Source organism: Macrosteles quadrilineatus, unplaced genomic scaffold (genome assembly GCF_028750875.1).
Source record: "Macrosteles quadrilineatus isolate MER2022 unplaced genomic scaffold, UCM_ALF_1.0 Scaffold_8__2_contigs__length_117827958, whole genome shotgun sequence".
Lineage (NCBI taxonomy): Eukaryota > Metazoa > Arthropoda > Insecta > Hemiptera > Cicadellidae > Macrosteles > Macrosteles quadrilineatus.
Window position 1 is genome coordinate 17,536,072 of NW_026542601.1, and position 16,702 is coordinate 17,552,773.

A 16,702-nucleotide genomic window follows, 5' to 3' on the forward strand; every position below is an offset into this window, starting at 1 on the left:
AGGCCATCAGGGTGTTCGGCTCGGCACGTGGCACCGGCCACAGATGGGCAAGATGGGCAAGATACCGGGCAACGGGCATCTCCGTATGGGCTAAGATGTCTACTACACAGAGAAGTACTTCTCTGAAATAGCGACTTCAAAAACAATTTATGGTTGATTTTATAGACCTACCTAATGTATTCATCTTTCTAACTTATGCGAAAATTGTAGAAATTAAATTTTCTATCTAACTCCTACAGTCTCATTCTCGTCCGCGAGCTGATTCTTAAGTGTGGATCCTGATGGTACAGGGATTGAAGTTTCAAAAAGTTACCGTAAACATTTTTTGTGGTAAGCTACGTATTCATATCTCCCTATTTTCAAGAATGTAGTTGACGATTTTTTTATTTCTTAAAAGCTCTACAGACTTTGAAATTTTGATTATTTCTAATCTCAAATTCTAGGCATGGAACTAACTAACTTCTATAAAAGCTTTGCTATAACACTGCCAGTAACAGTAGCATAATAAGTTGTAAAGTTTTTGCTTATAAAAGCTCCTCCAAAATCCATGATGACCTAAGAAAGTTTGGTTGAGTTGGCGACCATTTTCTTTTGGACAAGCGCTGGCCCTTGTGAGTTTGAGTTTACTTTCTAAGTAGGTACCCAACATAAAATTAAAACAGAAAATTAACTATTTTGTAATTATCCGATAAAATACGTTTGGAATAGGTTGATATATACTATGTATTGCACGCAATCACTAAGCAGCAGGTTTGCAACTTAAATTATCTTTGGAGACTATATCCAGAACCCATACGATCTATGTATTATTACACATAAAACGCAGCATGATAAATAAAACTTGTAATCAGTGAGAAAACAAGCCCTTGATATCAAATCAAATGACATTTATTCATTTTATACAATTATAAATCAATAGTGCCAAAGCTATTATACAAATAAGTTATACAATAAAAAAAACTACTTAACTATAACATTTCACATTTATTTTTGGAGTTTAACTTAAAAAGAATATAGGGCTCATAACATATCCCTGTGAGACTTCTAGATGCATTTTTAGTAAATCTGAGTTTGTCTTCTGTATACAATTGTTTTTTGTAAAATACGAGAGTAGTACAAATTGATAGCGATTCTCCAAATAAGAAGTAAACCATTTATGTGCAACACCATTAATGTCCATTGTCTTGAGCTTGTTTAGGAATAAAATGTGATCTACATAGTCAAATAAATACGCCTTTGTCGTAACATAGTTTTTACATAGTTTTACAGTAGTGGTTTTGCCTATTGGGTCTGATGTTCGATAACCATAACATATTTTTTGTATATTTACCGTCTTGTGAGTAACAGTATAAGCGTAAATATATGTTTTAAGTGTTATAAGACGTTTATTTTATTTACTTTCCGAACATATATTTTGTGAGACTTAATGATTAAATAAATTTATGTTCATTTAACATTGTTCCTACATTACCATGTCCAAAACCCTGTTCTTTAATTTATAAGTGCTGTTTAAACCTACTTATTTCTCACGTGATTAACAGTTAAACATCGCAAAAAATCTCATTTGATTATAAAAATAAAATAATCTCTGATCCTGAATCCTCAAGAGTGTTTGTTGTTGTTTTTCTGGTGATAACACTTTGACCGCTGTAAAGACCCAATCTAGTGATAAGCTGGTGATAATAAGCGGTTGTTATCAGTTAAAATCCGGCGGAAGAGGGGAAATATTCACACGCTTGGCTATCGAGTCGAAACTTTAAAACAAACTTTTTTTACATTTCAAACTAAAAAAGATCGATTGTCGCTGTTGAAACTATGAAGTGTTTTTGAAGACGTTTCATACTTGTGAAGAATTTGATGGTCCGAAATAACCTAGCAAGCCCACACATGGTTGTAGCCTATACAAATATGCCTACAACTATGAGAATTACTCCCTCAGCTAAAGTCTATTTTCCAAATTAATAAAATAACACTTTTCGCTAGTTAAACCAAACTATCGTACTGTGTTTTTGAAAAATACAAATTATATGAACGTTACATACGATTTATAGGAGATTTAGGTGGTTACTATAAAAGTGTGTCGATTGTTTTAAAGTAGAAAGGTGTGATTCTGAACTAAAAATAAACGAAAAATTATTAACTTTCTTATTTTTATAAGCCATTGATGATTTAAAATTGCTTTCTACAAAATGTTTCTAGGATCATATATACAACAAACTTCAAACAAAACTATTTAAAAATATGCACGAGATTTATTTTAGTAAGTCTATTCAATTTGTACTGCTTTGTGTACTATAATGCCACAAGTTTACATTATTTCTATCACAGTGCATTTATTGTATTTTATTAAACATGTTTGTACTTAATGCAAGATTGTTTACATATTAAAAACATTGTTTGGTTCCCTGAAACATTCCAAAACAATTTACAAAATTCGTTAAATTGATATATTCACATTTACATCTTAACTTAGCAAACGGTTCACTATACAAATACAATTTACGGTAGTATTTAAGATATATGTAGCCTACATTTATGTTTTAAAACGTAATTTATTTAAAGGTCCAGAAAGATAATGGTTATCAGCCCAATACATTATTGACCATTTATATTTGCTTACGATCAATAACTTATAACTATTCTTTGTACTGCGATATTTACCAAAACAAAAATACTACGTTGTCAATGTTGTCTAGTATACATGAGCTATTTTGTAAGCATTCCCTAAACTACATTGACGACAACCTTAAAGCGTTAACTTATATATACACATATTTTGACTTAGATCATGATTATATGAGAAAACATATCACCATGAGTGATTTTTATTTAAATAATATGAAACGTAAAATATCCAAACGCGTTTTTGGCTCTAGAAAACCCTCCAACAAAATTGCATCGTAAGAACGGCTTCGTTTGTAAATTCGATTAAAAAATATATTGTAATATATATATATATATATATATATATATAGTGTAACTCAAAATTGAGCTGTAATCAACTCAAAAGAATCTCAGGACACATAAAAAAGTAAACAGCCGATAATCCCTCCTCCTCGAGACTACAATACGTTGTCAAACTCGTCAACAAAAACCATCCAAACAGGAGCTCATGTTACTAAAGCTTTAAACGGATCCGGCTTTTTGTCCTATGGGATTATCAGATACAATGAACTTATCGTCCATCGAGAATGTCACCCCTAGATATTGATATTGTAAGGGTTGCAAGGAGGGGCGAGGGTAGGCCGCCATGACAGCGACGCCATGGCGGCGACATGTTGTATAGGCACAGGATTAACGTATTGTATTATAAGTATAGCAGGGTGACCCAGCTGCATGTCAACTGACTGAATAATTATAGCCTTGGGACCTTAGATACTTAGGGGTAACGGTTGAGGGGGGGGGGAGGTGAAAACGACGCAGAAATAAAATATTGGCAAAATCATGGAAAAATCATTGTAATGAATCAACTAGAAATGAACTATGAACTAGAATTCAACTATAGAAGAATTTCATGATATAAAGAATTAGGTTTTCTACTTTTTTCAAAGCGTCGGGGATTTGAGCTATTTAAATCCACGTTAATACAGTATGATGTTTTTCCAATTTTGTTTTAACCAAATGAACACACACATTTTCCAGAGTGTTCATTATACATCCTGTTTCATAGCACGTGAAGTGGTGAAGCAATAAAAATGCATCTTCAAAAACAGTAATATTAAAATTATATGAAGCATTGTTCCGACTTCTATGGATGAAATACGAAAACCAAAAACTGTACAGTTTAAAAATACAGTAATGTCACAAACAATATAGGTATCAGATTCTAGCACATGTATTTTATAGTGAAAATGTCATAATGATACAGAAGTAAAATATTTGGCAGTAAATGGGTGGGGTCACCATATCAACTCAGGATCCGAATTATTTCGGTGCTCTAGGACATTTTCAAATTTCTTCCCATACCAATAAACTTTCAAACAAATAACTCGGTATCATGCAATGTTGGAATCCCACAACACTAAATCTTCTTTTTGTGTGATAGCACACATAATACAACATACTAGCTATATTAATTAATCACTACTTAAACGACACAGTACAAGATATTAGATGTATTTTGGATATGAAAGTATAAAGTGTTCAGCCTACCTTGCCATGTTCCTTATCAAAGTCGCACTCTCTGCCAGCAGTGCCGAGGTGGTAGCCGTTGGCAGATGGGTTGAACGCCAGCTGGAGGTTGGTGCCCGTCGCAACGAACGCCTACAAGAAAACATTTAAATTGTTCAAAACATGCAAGGAATATTTACATCTTCAGTGTCATTGGAAGTAAAGAAGCGGCAAGTCAGATTCCTTGGTGAATTTTCCTTGGATGGATTTGTTTCGTTAAGAAATTACGTCAACTTTGCAATTGTATTTGAATGATTGCATGTTCCTAAAATCTATTGCGGTGTATTTTAAATGCTTTTTGTGGCGAGATTGTTGGTCAGATTTCAGAAGTATGGACCGAAAAAATGCTCCAAAATATCTCGTCTTAAATAAATAATGGTTTTGCAACGACAAAAGGTATATAACATATTTTCTAGTAAAGAACCATTTCTTCAGAGTATTTTAACCACGCCTAAAACACATAAAAAGTAAAGTAACTTTTTTCAATCCATGGAAAATGTACACAGTTAATGAATCCTTACAGTAAAAATCAATATAACAATAACTTGAATGTTTTAGTTTTAAATGTATATGTTTGTTTATACAGTAGAACTCGTAATTACCAATACTATTCGTTTTACATAATATACAACACCACTAATATTGGTTTGGTTATATTAATAAATAATAACCTCTAAATGGATTTTGTTATAATACATATAAAAGTTAGAATCAAAATCATAATGAAAGAACTTAAAGGAACCGTTTTATCTAACTATCATAATATATAAGTAAACAATAATGAAGGAAATTAAAACTTTTAAAATAAATCTTGAAAAGTTGAGACCAGAAATCTAGTAATTTTTCCAAATAAAACTTGCTTTTTCTTAAGTACTAAAGTAATCAAAACTGTGGTGTATTTAAGAGTCTTCCGTAGTGGAAGCCATGTTGGATTTCTTCCCCTTAAGAACAATGTTAGAACATACATCATTTGTGGACACGTAACGGCGTTATTTGTTAAGATATAGCTTTGAAATTTATAATTTGTATTTTTAACATAATAGACTCTTGACTGAGGTTTTTGAATTTCGAAAATCCATTTTCATTTCCTTTCAATAATTAGCTTAATTTTAAGCTAATTAATAATCAATTATTCATTATAAAAATTAAAAACTGTGAAATAAAAAACGTCAATCTCTAGAGGACCGCAATTCCTTAAATTTAACTCCTTATCCATAATTATATGACAATTTGCTGATGAGATATTTGGACCCAAAGTTAACATTGTTGTTATGGGGAAGAAATCCAACATGGCTTCCACTACGGAAGACTCTTAAGACAGCAGCACATTTCAAGACTAAAAAAACAGTGTTCTACTTTAGTTTGTAGACTAAGATATTCTCATTGTTTATTAGTTTCCAAGAATCTAATTTGACACAACACATAAGCTAAAAAAAAGCTAAAATAAAAAAATAATAAAAAGCTAAAATACACTAAAGCTGAAGTTCACAATCACTTACAATTTCAGTGTGTCCTTCTCGGCAGCCATTTTGAAACCTAACTATTCTCTCTTCTTGCGGCCTGTCCCTGAAACCGGTGTATCGGACCTGAAACATACGGTTCATAGAATCAGAATCAGAATCAGAATCAATATTTTATTCTATTAGACATGTACATGCATTAGGATACGTCAAAAAAGTTGAATACATGCTGCAAAAACACAAGTCAAAGATAAATTACAGTACATAACAAATAAGGCATAAACAAAAAAATCAAATAGATACAAAGGTCATTTAGATGGCACAGTGAAGACTACGGTATACTTACAGAAAAAATAGATAACAAGATATAATTTAGTGAAAAAAAATACTTCATATGAAAATACTGTACATACATAGTTATTGCCACTGACGTTAGACCTGTTAGTCTCAAAAATCAATTTAGACTTTTGAACCTAGGCACAAAGAGCTCACAAAGTCAGAGCGGGGAAAAGATAAAATACGAAGAATAACTTGGATAATGTTATTGATCAGGTAAAACCAAATCCCTTTTACTGCAAACCGCATCTTCACTGGACTCCTGGTTTCTTTGATCAAATGTTATTGCCAAAGCCAATTATAGTGCTTGGCCTGTTGTCAGTATATTCTATGAAATAATTTTTTTCTAATGGAACAAACTCCCTTCCTCTACGAGAATATCAATCGGTTGACCACTCACAAGGTTTTATTTTATTTTTTGGTTGGCACGATGGCATTCCTTGTGGGGGTGAGTTTGTTACATTTATGAGACCGTGCTGATTCATGTGGTTCAATCAACTACAAGAAGTCTATGTGGATCGGGAACATGCAGTTCATCAGGCAAAACCACATCGCGTTCAACGCTTATACTAACTAGACTTACTTGGCTAACTTTCCATCACAAAAAAAAAAAAAAAAAGAAAAAAGAAAGGCAGCGAGTCAAGTTCAGTGACATTTTGAAAGATCTTTCGTTCACCTTTCTGACTGCAATTCTCGATAAATATTGTCTAATATTAATTTTGAATACAGCTTAACATTAATAAATAAAATGTTTAAATCATAATACTTTTTAACAGCATCCGTTTAAACTGGTTATATAGTAACGAGAGACGGGCCAATCGGAACAGAAAGTATATGAGTGAGTCCAAGGCAAGACTGGCCAAAATTGAAGCTATGACAGCTGATCTTGGGAGGGTGGGACGCTGAGGTGTTTTGACTGGAAGGATTAGCCCGACAATACAGCTATTTCTGAAAACAAGGAAGTGTTGAGGGTCGCAGGGCGGATCCCTAGAGGATGCCCTTTGGCACGGGTCAGGCATTAGTCATTGGTTCTGTCAAAGTCACTACTGTATGTTTCTGGTTCCTTTGGCCAGGCTAGACATCAGTCCATAATTGTTATCTCAAAGTAACTACTGTATTTCCCTAGTTTCTTTGGCACGGGTCAGGCATTAGTCATTGGTTCTGTCAAAGTCACTACTGTATGTTTCTGGTTTCTTTGGCTCGAGCTAGGCTAGTAATGTAACAAAGTCACTACTGTATGTCCCTAGTTTCTTTGGCTCGAGCTAGGCTAGTAATGTAACAAAGTCACTACTGTATGTCCCTAGTTTCTTTGGCACGGGTCAGGCATTACTCATTGGTTCTGTCAAAGTCACTACTGTATGTCCCTAGTTTCTTTGGCACGGGTCAGGCATTAGTCATTGGTTCTGTCAAAGTCACTACTGTATGTTTCTGGTTCCTTTGGCCAGGCTAGACATCAGTCCATAATTGTTATCTCAAAGTAACTACTGTATTTCCCTAGTTTCTTTGGCACGGGTCAGGCATTAGTCATTGGTTCTGTCAAAGTCACTACTGTATGTTTCTGGTTTCTTTGGCTCGAGCTAGGCTAGTAATGTAACAAAGTCACTACTGTATGTCCCTAGTTTCTTTGGCTCGAGCTAGGCTAGTAATGTAACAAAGTCACTACTGTATGTCCGTAGTTTCTTTAGCACGGGTCAGGCATTAGTCATTGGTTCTGTCAAAGTCACTACTGTATGTCCCTAGTTTCTTTGGCACGGGTCAGGCATTATTGGTTCCGTCTAAGTCATTACTGTACGTTTCTCGTTTCTTTAGTCCAGATTAGGCATTAGTCCATAGTGTTTGCTCAAAGTCACTCACTTTTGCGCTACTCCAGTTTATTTTGTGTAAGCCAAGCATTAAAGTTTAAGTCATTTATCAAAGTCAATTCTTTACGTCTCTGGTTCTTTGACATGGATCAGTCAACAGTAATTTTTATGCTGAAGTCACTACTGCACGTACTGGTTCCATTGACACATCTATATATTTAAATCCAATGTATGTTTGTTTGTTTGTCCTTTATGGACTCCAAAACCGCTTGACAGATTGTAATGATACTTTCAGGCATTATTAAGCATTATTCAAGGATGGTTTGTGTGAAGTTTGGAGCAGATCCGTCAAAAGGGCTCCGCCCCAGTGGCTCTGGAGTTTCCCATGTTAATTTTATGAGTACTCATATTTAAATGGAATTAAAGAATCCTAACAGCTGGTTCAACTAAACTACATATTTGATTCTGTGATGTTCAATAGCATTAAAAAGTTAATAGATTTACCAACAGGGTGCAGCACTATTATTTTTTTATGACAAAAGCTAATTTGCAACCAAAAGGTGAGTGAGCGTATCGAACGAACTTCAACCTGGAGGCAAGTTAGCATAGCGAACGAGCTAACCTGAGCTAAAACCTAAAGGTGAGTGAGCGTAGCGAACGAACTTCAACCAGGACGAGATTGAGCCATGCGAACGAGCTCATCTTGAAAATGAGCGAGCATTTGATATAAAACCACATCATAGGACAGGACGACGTCTGTCGGGCCAGCTAGTGTTAAATATACAAGTCTAGTGATATGTCAAAATAGCTGTTTTAAACAAGTTAAAATGAAACCTTATAAAATATTAAGTTAAAACAATTTCAATTTCATACTTGTTGACAAACAAGATCGAACTATATTGATTGGTTTCCATTCTTATGTCACTATAACATTATTACTGTCTTTTCCCCATTCCTAACAGTCATATAGTTAATCTAATTAATGTTTTCATGCATTTGTTGAAAAATAGTTTAGCCCGTATGATCAAGAAAAACTTAAAACCTAAAAGCATGACCCCTTTTGGATTAATGATAAATTAGGCCTATACACTTTTTGTGGTGTGGACAACTGTGAAATAACGCTGAACTACCTGCATGACCAATGTAAAAATAATGAAAAGTTGAGAATGGTAAAACATTAAACAGTAGGCTACTTGACAATAAATTCGAAATTCCCTAATAATAATTTTTTTTGTTAAAAACAAATTTGCATAAAACCGTGATTTACCTCACCTCCCTGGTAGGATTTCACATCGATTAAACGTTGTAGAATTTATTAACTTCTTTATTAAAACGCATTAATATGTTGGGTAGTTAATTAATAGTATTATTTATGTTATTACGACAAAAAGGCATAGATAGGTTATGTATATACTACAGGGTTATGTGACCTATGTAGATACTTAAAAAGCATTGCAAACCAATTAGCTAAATTAATTATTCAATCTTACACGCTCACAATAAAAATGTATAGCTATGTTACATGTGTTGCGAATTGACTGCATTAGCATTGCCATTCAAACGACCGTTGTAGTGATTTTATATATAAAAAATCGACCTACTTAGCAACGCCACGACTGTGTTATTGCTTGTTTGTTTGACTTGTACAGATTTCCATCACATTAGAACGGGAACTAAGCTAAACTTGTTGTTACTGTGCTGAAAAGTGTGTACAGTTTGAGAGTTGTTGGCCCGCGCACACATGCATCACACATGGGAAACCCCAGGAAGTGACAGCGCTGTGATATCACACCGTTCCCTGAACTACGCATTAGTCATGCGTAGAGAGCGGCAACAGGCGAGGCGCATACAAGCACCAGCTATGCGCAACCATCGATGTGCGCAACAGCTGTTACAATTAAGCAAACTGCATACTACCGCAGCAAACCTACATACTAAGCGATTTTTCTATTGTCGTATTAGATCTGTACAAAATATTTCCTTATATAATCACTTATTTGGAAATTTGCTACAATAGACAAAAATGATCTGGCAGAGCGTAGAAATACGCATAAGGGCTTATTCATAACCATAAACTCAAATTAAATGTCGTTTTTATAGTATAAAAAATGATAAATTTGAATTTATATTTAAATGTTTTTATTTGAGTTTAGATACGAAATTTAATGTTTGGATACGAAATGTGAGTGAAAAATATAAATCAGACGCTCCTCAAAGGTCTTAATTATTTCTTTGTCATGGATCGCTTTTAGGATTGCTATGCAGTGAATTGAAGATTAATTTTCGTAAAAGGGCACATATTGATCTCTTTTATGAAAACCCGTAAATCTCCATATTTTAATAGATTAGTTTGATTTTGATAAATGTATGTATACGTTTATGTATTTACTGATTTTCATAAAACTGCGTTGATGATATTTATTTCCAAAGTGTTTTAGATTATTGAAAGCTCAACTATCTGAATTAATAACTTTTTTAAGTGAATCTTGTACTGTATAAGAGCGTGAAGTTTTCTAATTGGTAGTTTGCAATGGTGTAATTCATGTGCATTTATTATTTGTGTAGACATCTCTACAATAGGCACCTATATGGCAGGGCTACAGATATACATGGCATCTTAAGGTATATTGATCTGCAAACAAAGGAATGTACTATGTAAAATGGTGATTACCGTGTATAAATAAATAAATTGCACACGAATCTCTGCGATCGTTTTATGAAAGTGAATTAAGCGCAAAGGCAAACTTGCATGTTTTTCATGTTAAAAGCAAATAAAGACATTACATTTCATTTATCTTTTAAATTATTTTTGCGATGTAAATATTTATTGCAACAACTTTGCTTTGGTAATATGGCAATAGGGTCTGTAAATAATTATTTTCATTGTTTATCATTGTTAATGCCTAGTACAAAACACAAACATTCACTGTTATAGCTGTCAAACTTTATTTTTGTAAATTGGTGTATTGCCGTTGGTAAATAAATAACTCAATAACTCAATAACTCAATAACTCATTTATTTAACCAAAAATAACAATTACATGCATTGGTCATGTCATTTAGCAAAACATACAGTTTCTTGACTTAAATAAGAAATAATAACTGTTCTTTTTTTTTACACTAAGGATACCTATGATCAAACAAGTTTGATAGTTTATTTTAGCCGTCAGCCAGGAACTTACGGACGCTGTAATAAGCTTTTTTTAAAAGAAAAGATTTTAGGGTTTTTTTAAATTTCAGATGGTTTGATACTGCTTTGAGGTGAGAGGGAAGATGGTTGAACATTTTTATTGCATTATATCGGAGATGGTTTTGAAAGAAGGAAGTGTGGTGTCTAGGAACTGGGAGGGTATTTGTGGATCTCAAACTATAATGATGGTCTGTTGGAGTGTTAAACTTGCCAGTGTTTTGGTGCAGAAAGGATAATGTCTTGTAGATGTAGAGACATGGGAACGTTAATATTTCGGATGATAGAAAAACTGGTTTACAAGTCTGACGTCTATTCATTGAAAAGATGGCTCTGATTGCCCTCTTTTGAAGGCGGAATAAAAATAGAGTTCTTTTGTTCTCACACCCCCAGATAGGCAAGGCGTACACGAGATGAGGGAAGATGAGACCGTAATAAGCAGAAAGAAGGACATCGGGCTTAGATAGCTTTGCAAGGGTGCGGATGGCAAATATCCCTGAACTTACCCTATTGATGACGTATTGAATGTGGTCATGGAAATTAATCTTCTCATCTAAGATCAGCCCAAGAAACGGTGTCTTCTCTATTGGGTGTACTGGAACTTCATCCAAGTGAAAACTAAAATACTTAGAAGATCGATCAGAGATATGAAAATTGAGAAGTTGAGTCTTTTGAGAGTTTATCGAAAGCAGATTATTCTCAAACCACTGAACTAGCTTGTTGGCTTCAGAGAAGGTCAATTGCTCAAGAGTCTCTACATCAGGGCTGGACAAGGAAAGGGATGTATCGTCGGCATAAAGAATGGTCCTGGCCGATTCAACACCCAAGGGAAGGTCGTTAATGAACAGGAGAAAAAGTGTAGGGCCTAAGATGGAGCCCTGGGGCACACCTCTCGAGACAGGGAGCTCAGGTGAATTGAATTTCCGCAGAAATCCATGCTCATCGACTGACGATACCCGTACACACTGCCTCCTGTCCCTCAGGTATGACCTGAACCATTCTAACGCCAAACCTCTTATCCCATAGTTATGTAATTTTTCTATTAGAAGGTCATGATTAACAGAGTCAAAAGCTCTACTCAAGTCAAAAAGCAGTCCCGTGGAACAGTTTCCTTTATCAAGAGAGCAGACTATGTCATCAATGAGGGCAAACATTGCACTCGTCGTAGATCTATCCTTCACAAATCCGTGTTGGTTTTCACATATTATATTATGTTGTTTAAAAAAATTTGTCAAACGAATTGAAACAACCTTTTCAAAAATCTTCGAGATAGCAGTCAAAATGGATATAGGCCGATAGTTATTGAGGTCTTTTTCATCACCCTTTTTATGTACTGGTCTGACTATCGAAAGTTTTAAGGCATCTGGAAAACAACCCGAGACAAAAGAGAAATTAATCAGGTGGCTAATTGGTCCAGCTAGTAGATCTGACATACTCTTTAAGATTTGTACTGAAATTTCATCTGAACCAGCAGAATTTTTGTTTTTCAGAGAGGCAATGACTTCTTTTACTTCTTCCTTTGATGTTGGATGGAGGAAGAGTGAGCCTTTAGGTCGTCCTACCAATGCCACGCTTGTTTTCAATCCATTCTCTGAGTTATTAACATTGACTTTGACAAAACTATCATTGAATCTGGAGGCAATGTGCAAGGGATCGTAAGTCGGCTCACCGTTATCATCTCTGATACACATTTCTTTAAAATCGTTTGATTTCTTTGGTCTTCTGCTATTGATGATTTGCCAGATTTCTTTCGCTTTGTTATCAGACGACTGAATTCTTTTAAATATCTCATTGGACCTCTCTTCTTTAATGACTGCACGGTATTTATATTTTAGTCGCTTATAATATTCCCGCATAAAGTGGGTGGACTCCAAGTCTTTTGTTTTCAAGTAGAGATCATTCAGTTCAGTCTTAAGCTGTAAAGCTTGTGGACTAAGAGTTATCTTCTGTACTTTCCTCTGTTTAGTCTTTTTTATGGTCTTAGGAAAAGATAAGTCAAGATAGTATTTTAACTTGTCAATGAACGTGTTGTATTTTAGATTCATTTCGTCAGAATTAAAGACATCAAGCCATTCCTCATAGGTCAGATAATATCTAAATACATTCAAATTAGCATCGTCAATCTTTCTAACTTCCTTAGACTTTATACGGTTATGGGTGGCAGGAATTGTTTCCACTATTATCGACGTAGCGTGGTGGTCTGATAATCCAGTTACTGTGACTGAACCTTTATTATTTCGTTCATTTGTGAAGATTGGATCTATAAGAGATTTAGAACCCTTAAACTCCCTTGTAAAAGATGTTATCACATTGTAAAGGTTAAAAGTTGACATCAGTGACACAAAACGTTGACTTATAAAATTGTTTTTGGAAAGGTCAATATTGAAATCTCCCAAAACAACAGTTGAGCTGTGTTTATGAACATATTGATTTAGACAAGCTGAAATCGTGTCAAAAAACTTGTCATACTCTTTGTTAGGTTAAATAAAATAATTAATTCAAAATTTCCTCTAACAATCTCAATTCACTCCATGGCTGTATGCTTGTTTCAATTACAGCCTATGGAGGGGGAAGTACATCAGCTCATAAAGAACATTTTTATCAGCAACCCCTCGAAATGTGATTCTATCAAGGGGGAGGGGCGTAACAGGGGGTCGTCCCCTACATACCAGTCGGGGGACCCTCCCCTCTTTTCCGGTTTGTTAATTATTTACAATATGATTTATAAATGGATTTTAAAGCCCGACGCGTACAAAAGGAAATTATATGCTTTTGTTGTACTACAGTAATAATGTAATGCAGGCAACTCAACAAACCTGATGAGTTCATGCTGATGTGAAAATCAAGTTGGAATTATAAATGCTGAGCTTTTTCTATTACCAGTCCGTACCAATAAATCCCTATTGTAAAATGGCGTTTGCCATGCACGTAATAAAATAAATAAATAAAATTATATTCATACTGGGGACAGGATATAGCGGGGCTTTATGCGTTTTTATGGCATCCTTACAGTAAGTTAATTATTTGTTGATGCGCGTAATAAACACTCGAAATAAACCAAAACTTAGAGATTTTTTTTGTAATAAACCAAAATTACCAACCTTAGTTAAGAATAGGCTTATTCGCAATCCGTTTTACCACATCACTGAATTTTATAACTGTGACTAAAGCACTAGTTGAGCATGTGGGGTGGTCATATTCAGGTATACCTGTACGGTTTGTGCATGCATTTTTTTCATTTTTGCCTTGACGCAAGATCTTTCACTGGGGAGATTCTTTGGTCAAAACACTTATTTATATAATCCCTTTTACTAATTGTTCACATTACTGAACAGATTGTAAAATAAAATAAAGTAAAAAAAATTGCCTTGAGATTGTTTATTTTGCATTTGTTAATTGGTTTTGATTTTTGCATGTTTTTATTTTGAGTATGTCGAACCTATTGTATACTACTTATAGCGTTTAATCATTGAATTGAAAATAAAGACTTGACTTTCTATTAGTGAAGAAATATAATTTAATATAAATTCCAAAACACTAATATTAAATTAAAATGACGAGTTTCCATACTATTTATTATTTTATGCAGATAAATAAATCTGGATTCGTGATTGGAAAAAATAGCTTGACGAATACAAGCATTCAACTTATGATGACAATACAATGTGACTCAAATTAATAAATATAACATATTACACTTATAACACCCTACCCATTACCCAATCATCACAGACACACCGACCAAGTCGCTCAGAAAATCACAACAAACCTGTTATCACAAATCTTATCAATCACAACACAAACCCACCTCACTTTCGCGACTCAATCTTCTGAACAACTCGTCCGACTCAAACTTGGCCTTCTGATCAGGAACCACCCGAGGCATCTTGAAGATGAACCGCGGTTTGGGTTGTTCGTACAGACCGATGGAATCGAACGGTAGCATGCCCGGAAGAGCTGGCGCGTCGTTCATCGACAACATGCCGAGGTAAACTGCGGTTAGGCCGGCGGTTGGTGGAGAGGGGGAAGACGAGCGCGCTGATTGGCTCTCCTCCTGGACCAATAGTAGCGACGCCCCGCCCACCACCAACCACAAGTCTGCGGTTTGCTTGGAGTTCAGAGCGCTCCGGAGCGCGTCCGTGTGCCGATGAAGACCGTGGAGTTGCCGTGTTTAAGATTTACGAGAACATTGTGGAAGATTATAAAAAACCTGGTGCTTACTGAAATTAAAAAAAAATATAATATCAGGTTTCCCTACACTTCCAAAATTAGGCCTATACGTGAATTTAAACCACTTTTGGTATTCCGGCAGCTATGGATAGATATATTTGAAAAATTCTGATAGCTTGAAAAGACAAACAATTAATTTATCCATATGACGTATAGCAAAGTGTGTTTAGTAATTTAACTTACCTATAACATTGCCTAGTGCACCTCCAGTTTTAAGGTTCAATGCTCATGTTAGTGGTTTTTTTTAACAATTTAAACTTAGGCTACAACCTTTTGCCGTATTAATAACCAATTAAAACCACCAAACCCTAACAATTAGTGTCTGAAAGGCCATTTACAAGACATAATACAATACGAAATAGACAGTTTGAAAAGAAAAACATGCAATTGATGTTGCTTGAGTACTTTTTATTATTCTATTTTTCTGGCATGTAAATATATGTGCATGTTGTGTTTTTTATGATTGAAACCGCATAATACAATTTATTTTCTGTACCAGCAACAGAGCCCGTTGTGGTTAATTAAATCCAACGGTCTCTAAGAAAATAACATTTATGAAATCCATGCACCATTTTACTCACAAATTTAATGGTACAGATAAAGCACATAGCTTTAGAAACACACACAATACATGTTGAATACCCTTGAACACTTCTACAAAGTTTACAGAAATCTCTAATTCGGTATTAAACTACAAAATTCAGAGGAAGCTTCGCCCTTTTGCAAATACCTTTCAAATGGTGAGGAAATCTACCAACGTGGAGAGTGATATTCGGAAAGAGAATAAAATTTCCTACAAATTGCTAAATGTATTTCTTGAAAATACTCAATAAAGGCAGCCTAAATTTGGCTACAAAAAGAATCTTAGAAATAGAAACTTGAATAAAGCCGTTTTTAATCTCCTCTTGTTTTTTTTCATTACAAGTTGTTAATAAAATCTAACTTTCATAATTATTTTGCTAATCAACACGAATTAGGGGTTTTTACAGCCTATTAATTGACAAAATCGATCCAGTAGAACTGTAGATTTAGTTGTTCAAAGTCTAACAAAAATATCTCGAACTTAGTATTTTCTTCGCACTATAGGCTGCTTAGCCATTTTGTAAATAACTTTTAAATGGAAGCGAAATCGAACAAAGTGGTAGGTAATATTCTGAAAGAGAATATTATATCCTACAAATTAGTACTATGAATTTCTCGAAAATACCCAAAAAAGGCAGTCATAAGTTGCCTCCAAATAAAAAATGGGAAAAACACAGTATCCAATGTATTTTTTCTGGAAAACATGTTTTATTTTTAATTTTCACCATAAATCATAATAAAAAACAAACGTTCATAATTGTTTGAAAATCTACACGTATTAAGTTTTCCAATGACCCACTAATTAATAAAATCGGTCCAGTAGAACTCTAGATTTAGTTGTACAAAGAATTTGAATTCCGAATTAACAAATAAATATATACTGTAAGTAGATGTTTCATAATCATAATGAGTAGATGTTTCTTACAGGAAAACCA

General features: G+C 34.4%; 1 protein-coding gene across 1 annotated transcript in view; it reads right to left on the reverse strand.

The window, feature by feature from the left end:
- The window catches only part of LOC128999981 (protein big brother), a 46,321-nt gene extending 31,363 nt beyond the window's left edge, over nt 1–14,958 (reverse strand). The window contains exons 1-3 of the mRNA XM_054426807.1: nt 14,764–14,958; nt 5,670–5,756; nt 4,153–4,263 (exon numbers count right to left, since the gene is read on the reverse strand). Coding sequence (XP_054282782.1) covers nt 4,153–4,263; nt 5,670–5,756; nt 14,764–14,937 — 372 coding nt within the window. The 5' untranslated portion in view covers nt 14,938–14,958. The remainder of the gene's footprint in view (nt 1–4,152; nt 4,264–5,669; nt 5,757–14,763) is intronic.
- Nucleotides 14,959–16,702: the final 1,744 nt, after the last annotated feature.